The 11,878-nt window shown below is 37.1% G+C and overlaps 1 protein-coding gene across 1 annotated transcript in view; it reads right to left on the bottom strand.

The window, feature by feature from the left end:
- The window catches only part of CWF19L2 (CWF19 like cell cycle control factor 2), a 120,196-nt gene extending 113,584 nt beyond the window's left edge, over positions 1 to 6,612 (bottom strand). The window contains exons 1-3 of the mRNA XM_001102590.5: positions 6,499 to 6,612; positions 4,779 to 4,889; positions 3,573 to 3,692 (exon numbers count right to left, since the gene is read on the bottom strand). Coding sequence (XP_001102590.2) covers positions 3,573 to 3,692; positions 4,779 to 4,889; positions 6,499 to 6,603 — 336 coding nt within the window. The 5' untranslated portion in view covers positions 6,604 to 6,612. The remainder of the gene's footprint in view (positions 1 to 3,572; positions 3,693 to 4,778; positions 4,890 to 6,498) is intronic.
- Positions 6,613 to 11,878: the final 5,266 nt, after the last annotated feature.

An 11,878-nucleotide genomic window follows, 5' to 3' on the forward strand; every position in this document is an offset into this window, starting at 1 on the left:
AACTGAAAGCAGAAGTAGGTAAAACCCACAAAACAATTAAGAGATTTCAATACTATTTTCTCAGTAACTGACTGAACAGGTGAACAGAAAATCATTAACACTAAACTTACTGGTATAAATCAACTTTCCCTAATTGACATTTATAAAACACTATACCTAACAACGGCAGAATACATACTCATTTCAAATACATATGGAATTTTCACCAAGAAAGATAATAGGCTAGAAAATAAAATGTCTCAAAAAACTTTTTAAAAACTGAAATTATACAGAGTATAATAAAATAATTAAATTCAAAGTCAATAACCCAAAAGAAGACTAGTAAAATCAAATAGTTGGAAGTTTAAAAACTCATATATATCCATGAGTAAGAAAAAGTGAAGTAAAAAATATTTTGGATGGGACAGCAATGAAAATATAACATCAAAGTTTCATAGAGATACAACAATGCTAAGAGAAAAATTCATAAAATAAACACACATTAGAAAAGAAGATATCGAATCAATGGCGATGCATTCATCTTAGAAAGTTAGAAAAAAAAGAGCAAATTAAACACAAAATGAGTATTCACAAAGAATAAATATAGTTTAAATCAATGAAATAGAAAACACAACCAGAGAAAATTCAAGGAAACTAAAAGGCAATAAATAAAGATTAATAGAACTGATAAGCCTCAAGATAGACTGATGGAGGAAACAAAGAGAAAATAGAAATTACCAAAATCAGTAATGAAACAGGGGATGTCACTGTGGATTCCGTAAACATTAAAAGAACAAAGGAAATATTACAAACAACTTTATGACAATAAATTCGACAATTTCTATGGAATAAATTCCCAGAAAAACCGAAATTACTAAAACTAACTCAAGAATAAATAGAAAACATTTAACACACCTATTAAAGGAATTAACTCTGTGGTTAAACCCATTCCACAAAGAAACTCCAGGACCAAACAGTTTCACTGGCAAATTTTAACACTTACTGATGCAAAAAAAGCACTTACTGAATTCAATACTCATTCAAGATACAAACTCTCAGAAAACTAGAAATAGAATGGCATTTCCTTAATCTGAAAGGGCATGCATGAAAGTCCCACAGCAGACATCATGCTTAAATGTAAAAACCTGAATGCTTTCCACCTAAGATAAGGAACAAGGCAATCATGTCCACTCTCACCACTTCCATTCAACACTATTTTTAAGTCCTAGCTACTGAAATAAGGCAACAAAAATTAACAAAACAGGCACAGAGATTGAAAAGAAAAAAGTAAAAGTCTTCTTCACACATGACATACCATTTACCTAGAAATCCTAAGAAATCTAAAAAAGCTGCTAACACTAGTATTAGTAATATTAACAAGGTGACAAGACGCAAGGTAAATACATCAAAAGCAGTTTTTTTCATTTTTCTTTTTTTTCTGACCCTAATGTTTCAAAATCACTTCTATAATTATATACTAGCTGTAAACACATTTATTTTAAAATTCCATTTACAATAGCACTTCCAGAAAACAAAATAGAAAGAAATACAACAAACGAAATGTAAGACCTCTACACTAAAAACTTCAGAATATTTTGAGAAAAATCAAAGAAGACATAAATGGATAGAGAGATGTACCAATGTGCATAATGGATTGAAAGAATATTTTAACATATCTATCTCCCAAAATTCCTTCCAATAGGGAAAATTCAGCCTTTTCAACAAATGATGCTAGTAAAACTGGAAATCCATGTGGGAAAAAAATAAACTGACACTACATAACATAAATTAAAAATATTAATGGATTATAAATAAGCAAAAAAGCCAAAGCTATAAAACTTTCAGGGAAAAAAAATAGGAGGCCAAGCAGGGTGGTTCACACCTGTAATCCCAGCACTTTGGAAGACTGAGGCAGGAGATCACTAGAGCCCAGGGGTTCGAGACCAGCCTTGGCAACATCATAAGACTCTATGTCTACAAAAACAACTTTTTGTACTACATCTGTAGTCTTAGCTAATTGGGCTGCTAAGGCAGCAGGACTGCTTGAGCCCACGAGTTTGAGGCTGCAGTGGGCCATGATGGTGCCACTGCACTCCAATCTGTGCAACACAGTGAGGCTCTATCTCTAAAATAAAAAAAAATTAAAAAAAAAAAATTTAGTAATAGCATAAACACAGGAGAAATCACAATCTTCAGGTGTGCAAAAATTAGGATACCAGAAGCACTAAGAAAAAATGATGAAAAACAAAAAAGAAAATATTTAATAAATCAGATTTCATAAAGGAAGACACAGAATGCCCCATGGGGACTTAAAATGATGCTCTACATCCTTTTTCTTCAGGGAAATACCACACGATATAACACACAGTAACAGCTAAAAATTACTAAGACTGACAATACCAAGTACTAGCAAGGATGTGGAATTCCTCGGTGACTCCTAGTGCTACAACAGCCTCAGAGCAAATGGACAGGCGGTGGGGAGGGGCAACTGGGGTAGCTAAGGGAGTGTTTGCACCACCTCTCCCCCAACCCCAGGCTGCACAACGTGCAGCTCCAAAAGAGACCCTGTCCTTCTGCTTGAGGAGAGGAGACAGAAGAGTAGAGGACTCCGTCTTGCATCTTAGATACCAGCTCAGCCATAGCTGGCATCCACTAAAGAGACCTTAGGCCCTGAATAACCAGCACCAATAACCAAGTACTACATTGTGGCGTTCACTGTGAACATGAGACTTGCTGGATTCAGGTGAGCCTCAGCACATTCCTAGCTGTGATGGCTATGGGGAGAGCCTCCTTCTGCTTGAGAAAAGTAAAGCGGGCTTTGTCTTGCACCTTAGGTACCAGCTCAGCCGTAGGGTGGTAGAACACCAAGAGGGATCTTGGGGTCCCCAGCCCAAGTCCTTGGTTCTTGGATGGCATTTCTGGATCTGCCCAGGGGCGACCCACTGCCCTAAAGGCTGAGTCCCAGGCCAGGCAGCTGACTAAAGACTTCTCGGGCCTTACGGGAACATCAGTGGTAGCCTGCCAGTACTACCTGTGGGTCTATGGCGATGGCTACCCCCTCTGCCTGTGAAAAGGGGAGGGAAGAGTGGGAAGAACTGCCATTCATGGGTTGAATGCCAGCTCAGCCACAGTTCAACGGAACACCAGGCACACTTCTAAGGTTTTTGACGCCAGTACCTGGGTCCCTGATGGCACCTCTGTATCCACCTCAGGCCTGGGGGAACTTGCCACCCTGAAGGGAAAGACACAGGCCTGGCTGGCTTCACCACCTGCTCACTGCAGAGCCCCAGGGCCTTGAGTGAACACAGGCTGTAGCCAGGTAATTGTTATAGCAGGCCTTGGGCAAGATCCAGTGCTGTGCTTAGCAATAATTCCCAAATCACATCCCTATCCTCTTAAGCTTTCTCTGAAATTCAAGATCAATATTTCCAATATTTCCTGGACATCTCCAAGTAGATGTCTCCCAGATATTTTCATATCATAACTAGTAATTATCTTTTTTAAGTTTTCTTGTATTTTAAGTTCCCATAAGTTATACATTCAAATACAATGTTCTCAAATAGCTGCTTTGATTAATTTTAGTACATACTTACTGATGAGCTATCAGATGACTCATTGTTTTTTTCATACTTCTGTTTCTTGCTCTTTTTTTTCTTCTCTTTCTTTGCTTTTTTTAAATGCTTGTTTTTCTTCTTTTTCTTCACAGAGTGTTCCTACAATCATTTTGAACAGGCAAGAAAAGAATTTAATTTCATCTTAATTTAAAAGGATATATTTTGAGAGAAAAAAATCCACATTCTAAAAAACTTTAAATCTTTGATGAAATAAGACCAAGAATATGTCTAAATAAATAAAATATTTCAGGAAATCTTAACACATCTTCTATAATATATGCACTATCAATAAATCATATAACTGAGCCTTCTTACCAGAAAAATACTGGGAAAATTTTGGCTTTATTTGTAGATTTACGTGACAAATATAATCAAATAAACACATATATACACAAACATGTATACATATGCATCTATATACACACAAACACATATACATATAATATCCCTCTATGGTCCCCCCAAAATTTTACACAAGACTATTAGGCCATAAAAAATATAACAAGATAGCACAAACTACAATTATAGGAAGAGGTGAGGGGAAGGAGCAGGGATAGGGAAAGGGAAGATGTTGATCAAAGGATACAAAGTTTTCATGACACTAGAAATAAGTTTTAGTGATCTATTACTGATGACCAGTTAATAATAATGTATTGTCTATTTCAAAACCATTGAAGAACAGACTTTTAATGTTCTCACCACAAAAAAATAAGTTGATGAGGTGATGGATGTGTTCATTAGCTTGACTGAATCTTTCTATAATGTATACATAGATCAAACCATCACATGTACCCCATAAATTTACACAATTATTTGTCAATTAAAAATAATTTTTTAAAAAATTATAGGAAAACAGACTTGAGACCTAAAAAAATAAGATACAATAAATACATAAAGCTTAAAATGCATAAATTTTTAGGCCTATAAGCTTGCTATAGTGGGCCAGAAATTTGAAGCTAAGTCTTCTACTAGCCAACTCAAACAACAAATTTTGAGTCATAATGTCCAAAATATTACAATATCTTCCTTCTGCCAAAGAAATGAAACTATTCAGCAATGCCAACTATGTGACTGATATTCTGTAACTCATGAAAACATTCTATAAAATTATTCCTCCAATATTAACTTGAATAAGTGCAAAAAAGGACAGATACCCTTACATCAAGTAAACCTGTTAGTATTCACCTGTGAGAATTGTTCGAGTCGCTCATTCACATCAGGTAGCATCCATGTATCCTCACCCCGAAGTCGCTTAAGTTCTTTACGCCTTTCTTCTTTTTCAAAATTGGCTTTGACCTACAACCAAAAAAAAAAAAAAAGACAAACTAGCAATTGATCCAACTGCCTTTCACAAAAAAAGGAAAACAAAAACCTCTGGCATTTTTATATAAAAACATTAACTCATGAATGAATGTCTATTCCTTGCCAGGAATTTGCTTCTCCAGTGTGAAAAAAAAAACATTAAAAAACAAAACAAAGCAAAAATCTCTCCTTCTGCATTTCCAATCTCCAGTGATTTGAGTTACCAAGCAGAGAGAATCGAGGGACTGAGTTCATGTCCTCCCCTCTCTCCCCTACCTCAATATGACTTGGAATCCCTTTTCCCTTCACCATTCCCATGCCTTACACTTGCACTTTTGCAACAGTTAGACCTCCATGCCTTCAATATGCAATGCCTGTACCCCAATACTCAGCCCCCAAAATGCTTCAGGAAGAATCATCTTTGTAGAAAAAAAAGATCATACTGGTAATTTTTATTCATTCTTCAAACAGTCAAACAAAGCAAGTTTTTCCTAGGAAATCATTCCTACCCTCCCTTTCTTTCCCTGTAATTCCAAAGCTGAATTTGATCCTTTTCAAATTATACGCATACCTCTACTATAAGATTTATCTCAGCTTACGAACCTTACTCCCTCCAAAAAATGCTTGAAATACCAAAAAGGATGACTTATAAATATATATGTGTGTGTGTATATATATGTGTGTGTGTGTGTATATATACACACATTGATATGTTGAAATTAGGAAACAATACCAACATTTTACCTATCCAAGATTAATCGCCCATTCTTCCGCTTTAAAATCTGGCTGTAGTCATTTTCTCTTTAGAGTCTCCTCTCCCTCTTCTCTGCTGGCTCCTACTCATTTGCATTTAAGCTGGTTTAAAACTCTTCCAACTTAAATTAAAAAAAAAAAAAAAGAAAACCCTCACTGAACTCTCTCTTGCTCTCCAACTACAACTTTTCTCTTTCATTGCCACATTTCTTACATATTGAATAGATTGTCAGATAATTCAGTAGTTTACTTTCTCCATTCTTTGTATGTTACCTCTATGTATTTGAAGTTTAGAGAGAAATACAATGTTTCGCGATCTTTTGTGAGAGGCTAAATATACTGAGATTCGTATTAACTTTTGTTTGGATTGGTAAGAACTTACAGTAAGTCTGGAATTGATACTAATAGAGACAGGAGAAGGAAATGTCAAACTGAGTATATTTAAGTGTGCCTTGTATGTGTTCCTGAAAAAGGAAAATTTCATTTCAGATACGGTAGTAGCAATGGCTGAGGCTGCAAGACATGCTGGCAGAGTCCTTAAAAGCCGCAGGGGACCTATGAAGTGTGCAGTCCGAGTGATAGAAATATAAAGAATGGATAACTTAAAAGGTAAAGAAACTTGGGGAAAAAAAGATCTCCCTGAAAAGAGAATGAGCATCTAGCACCTGCCAGAACATCTAAAAAACCGGTAGCTACAAAAGGGTTTACCGGAATTGCAAAGGGAGACCTCACCCAAATTAAGGTGAGATTCCGTACTGACGAGGTGAGGGAAGGGATGGGTGGGCTAGCTTAAGGGAACCCTCAACTCCCACAACGCTAAATAACTACAAAGGCCTCAAAACAGAGGTACCTGGCGCAACACCTCGGCCCTGGCATTTCGGGTCTGTTCCTTCCGCTCTTCGATACTCTTCGCACTTTCAAATCTACCACTAGCAGCCGCCATACTTGTTGCCATCGTAAAGCTAAGAAGCCGTAGGGAAATTCTAGTTTACGACGGTCGTAATTTAATAAACAAACCGGGACTTCCGGACCCGAGGAAGGAGGAGCACTGCTCCACCAACGGGGCATGCGCATATCTGAGGGCTTTTAGGGTTGGGATTACTGCCCCCCGGGTTTTAAAGACCCCAAGAATCGTGGAGGGTTTAATTCTTTCGGGTGCTGGGTTCGACTGTGAGCAGGATTAATACCCGAATACATTTATTATGTACTTTGCACTATATTAACAGCTTTCTCACCGATTTCGTCTTTAAATCGCCTAAGTTGCAAGCTCCTGGAAGTTAAGTTGGTACCTCTCCAAAGTTTTCTAAGTACCCTTTGTCGCCATAGCATCGTTTCCCTGTGCTGGAGGAATGGAATGAAGGGAGGCTACCAGAAACGTAGTGGAAGCGGGCAGGAAGGGCAGAATTGCTTTGAAGATTCAGTGTTTTGTTTTCGTGGGTTTTATTTAATGTATGAAACACTCGTGAATTTTGCATTGCACTTCACAATTTATCCGTGCTCACTTAAGTTGTTAGAAGTTTACATTATATTTTTTCCTCTGACCTGATATGATTTACTCATACTTATCCGTCCAAGCAGTTTTCATTACGATGGGCAATTACTTATTTGTGTGGGGATTTCTTTGTTTTGTTTTACGGATGTATTGCCCAAACATGAAACTTCTAAGTTCAGAAGAATAAGACATCCTAAGTGATGAAATGCTTTGAGAATAAAAGACACTAAGCTTGGCCGGGCGTGGTGGCTCACACCTGTAATCCCAGCACTTTGGGAGGTCACGGCGGGCGGATCACCTAAGGTCGGGAGTTCGAGACCAGTCTGACCAACATGGGGAAACCCCTTCTCTACTAAAAATACAAAAATTAACTGGGCGTGGTGGCGGGCACCTGTAATGCCAGCTACTTAGGGGGGCTGAGGCAGGAGAATCGCTAGAACCCGGGAGGCGGAGGTTGCGGTGAGCCGAGATGGTGCCATTGCACTCCAGCCTGGGCAAGAAGAGCAAAACTCCGTCTCCAAAAAAAAAAAAAGATACTAAGCTTACATTTATAATTATAAAGAAGAGGGCTGGGGAATTAATTATAAACGATACCTTAAAGACGCTAAAAATAGGTAACATAAACCAGGTTAAGGTGAATACTCTTTCTCTTCAGGTTTCATAAAATTTAATGTGTGTTTGCAAGAAGCTTTCCAAGAGTTTCACATTCACTACCATTCTATGACAGTCTGAATCTTGAGCACCCAATGCTTACTTGTTTGACATGCAATAAAAAGTATTCATTTTATTTTAAAATGTAATTTACTAATTGACCTTGTAATATTTAATCAACGGACTACATTAACTGATTTTTGTCATAACTAGCATCAACGTCTTTTCAGATTCTCTTGGAATGCAGAAAAACCATTTCACTGTTTTGCATCAATTCAATAAAAATAAACTGATTATATTAGAAACGTGTGTTTTAATCAGTTCAGGCTGCTATAACAAAAATATTATAGAATGGATGGCTTATAAATAACAAACAAGTAATTCTCACAGTTTCAGAGGCTGGAAAATATCAAGGTGTTGGGCGATTTGCTGCCTGGTGAAGGTGTGTCCTGGTTCCTAGAGGGCAGTACTTTTGCTGTGTCTCATATGGCGGAAAGGGAGAGGGATCTCTCTAGAACTTCTTTTTATAGGAATTCATGAGGGTGCTGCCCTCATGACCTAATCACCTCCCAGAGTCCCTACTTCCATATACCAACACATTGGGAATTAGGTTTCAACATAAGAATTTTGGGGAAACAAGCATTCAGTCTAGAGCAACGTGCCGAGTTATATGAAGAAAACTTTAAAATTTTGCATAAGCTCCCCAAAAAGACTAGAATAAATGGAGAGGTATGCTATGTGCTTAAAGAAGACAACATCATAAAAAATCATTTCTCTATAAATTAATTTGTAAATACCATGCAGTACAAATAAAATTACTCCCAAAAAATGTTGGGGTTAGAGAGGGGAACTAGATATGTTAAAATAGAAAAAAAAAAAAAAAAGAAAAGAAAAGAAAGAAAAAGCAGATTATTTTGGCTAGTTTTGCATTTGGCCCCACCTAATGCAAATCCAGTCACATGGCTTAATCAAATAAAGGGTAACGTAACAAGGAGCCTAAAGTAGCTGGTCCAGGTTTGGTGCAATTGCTGAAGGAGCCAAATTGTTTCTCCTTTTTTGCTTTGTTGCAGTCTGTGACTTAAGTCTATGTTGTCACAAGCAGAGTATCACGTTCTTTCACATCCGTTCATGGCATCTGATAAACAAGAATAAAGAGAATGGACAAAGGGTAAACAGTGAATCCTAGCTAAGCTGGCCTCATTTTTTATTAAAAAAATGATGGCTTTTCCTAAAACCTAGTTCAGTTTCTTTCATTTAAATCTTATGATCCAGAAATAGGTCAGATGATCACAATTAACTACAAAAGTTTCAAGAAGATTGCAGGATAGTTGTGTTATAGAATGTCTGTCACTCAACTCGGTTTGTCGGAGGTTCTTTTGTGATTAAATTCAAGTTAGGCCTCTTAAGCAGGACTATCACAGAAGTGAGGTGGTCTTACTGCATCCTGTTGGGTAGCTCATAATTTCTATTTGTTCCATTACTGGTGGTGTTAATTCTGATCGTTTAAATGAAGTGGCATTTGCCAAACTTCTCTGCTGTAAAGTACCTCTTTTCCTTCTACAATTAATAAGTATTTTGTGAAGTTGGTTCTTTGAAACTATGTAAATTATGTACCAAAATTTCAAGTTATTTATTTTTATATAATATGGATTCATAATTTCTCAGTGGATTCCTGTTTTTGTTCAGTGGCATAAAAATTAGTTATCAGTATTTTGATCCTCAAATTGGTCCAGGTTAGGCCAATGAGAGCCCTTTCAAATTGGTTTCTGTGTCCTTTAGACATGTACCCACATTCTTTATATATATACGCACACTATATATATATACTTTATATATATACACACACTATATATACTTTATATATATACACTCACTATATATATACTTTATATATATACACTATATATATACTTTATATATACTTTATATATATACACTATATATACTTTATATATATACTTTATATATATATACTATATATATACTTTATATATATACTATATATATACTTTATATATATACTATATATATACTTTATATACACACATATATACTTTAAGTTCTGGCGTACATGTGCAGAACATGCTGGTTTGTTACATAGGAATACACCTGCCATGGTGGTGTGCTGCACCCATCAACCTGTCATCTACATTAGGTATTTCTCCTAATGCTATCCCTCCCCAGCCCCCACCCCCTGACAGACCCCAGTGTGTGATGTTCCCTTCCCTGTGTCCGTGTGTTCTCATTGTTCAACTCCCAGTTATGAGTGAGAACATGCAGTGTTTGGTTTTCTGTTCTTGTGTTAGTTTGCTGAGAATGATGGTTTCCAGCTTCATTCATGTCCCTCCAAAGGACATGAACTCATCCTTTTTTATGGCTGTGTAGTATTTCATGGTGTATGTGTGCCACATTTTCTTAATCCAGTCTGTCATTGATGGGCATTTGGGTTGGTTCCAAGTCTTTGCTATTGTGAACAGTGTAGCAATAAACATATGTGTGCATGTGTCTTTATAGTAGAATTATTTATAATCCTTTGGTTATATACCCAGTAATGGTATTGCTGGGACAAATGATATTTCTGGTTCTAGATCCTTGAGGAATCGCCACACTGTCTTCCACAATGGCTGAGCTAATTTACACTCCCACCAACAGTGTAAACTTGTTCCTATTTCTTTACATCCTCTCCAGCATCTGTTGTTTCCTGGCTTTTTAATGATCCCTATTCTAATTGCAGTGAGATGGTATCTCATTATGGTTTTATTGGCATTTCTCTAATGAGTAGTGAAGATGAGCTTTTTTTCATATGTTTGTTGGCTGCATAAATGTCTTCTTTTCAGAAGTGTCTGTTCATATCCTTTGCCCACTTTGTGGTGGGGTTGTTTTTTTCTTGTAAATTTGCTTAAGTTCTTTGCAGATTCTGGATATTAGCCCTTTGCCAAATGGATAGATTGCAAAAATTTTCTCCCATTCTCTAGGCTGCCTGTTCACTCTGGTGATAGTTTCTTTTGTTGTACAGAAGCTCTTTAATTAGATCTGATTTGTCTATTTTGGCTTTTGTTGCCATTGCTTTCAGTGTTTTAGTCATGAGGTCTTTGCCCAAGCCTATGTCCTGAATGGTATTGCCTAGGTTTTCTTCTAGGTTTTTTATGGTTTTAGGTCTTATGTTTAAGTCTTCAATCCATCTTGAATTAATTTTTTTATACGGTGTAACAAAGGGATCCAGTTTCAGTTTTCTGCACATGGCTAGCCAGTTTTCCCAACACCATTTATTTATTTATTTATTTTGTATTATACTTTAAGTTCTAGGGTACATGTGCACAACATGCAAGTTTGTTACATATGTATATGTGTGCCATGTTGGTGTGCTGCACCCATTAACTCATCATTTACATTAGGTATATCTCCTAATGCTATCCCTGCCCACTCCCCCAACCCCACGATAGGCCCCGGTGTGTGATGTTCCCCTTCCTGTGTCCAAGTGATCTCATTGTTCAATTTCCCCCTATAAGTGTGAACATGCGGTGTTCGATTTTTCTGCCCTTACGATAGTTTGCTGAGAAAGATGGTTTCCAGCTTCAGCCATGTCCCTCCAAAGGACATGAACTCATCCTTTTTCATGGCTGCGTAGTATTCCATGGTGTATATGTGCCACATTTTCTTAATCCAGTCTCTCATCGATGGACATTTGGGTTGGTTCCAAGTCTTTGCTATCGTGAATGGTGCCGCAGTAAACATACGTGTGCATGTGTTTTTATAGCAGCATAATTTATAATCCTTTGGGTATATACCCAGTAATGGGATGGCTGGGTCAAATGATATTTCTAGTTCTAGATCCTTGAGGAATCGCCACACTGTTTTCCACAATGGTTGAACTAGTTTACAGTCCCACCAACAGTGTAAAAGTATTCCTATTTCTCCACATCCTCTCCAGCACCTGTTGTTTCCTGACTTTTTAATGATCTCCATTCTAACTGGTGTGAGATGGTATCTCATTGTGGTTTTGATTTGCATTTCTCTGATGGCCAGTGATGATGAGCATTTTTTCATGTGTCTATTGGCTGCATAAATGTCTTCTTTTGAGAAGTGT

This window comes from Macaca mulatta, chromosome 14, assembly GCF_049350105.2.
Source record: "Macaca mulatta isolate MMU2019108-1 chromosome 14, T2T-MMU8v2.0, whole genome shotgun sequence".
In the NCBI taxonomy this organism is placed as follows: Eukaryota; Metazoa; Chordata; class Mammalia; order Primates; family Cercopithecidae; genus Macaca; species Macaca mulatta.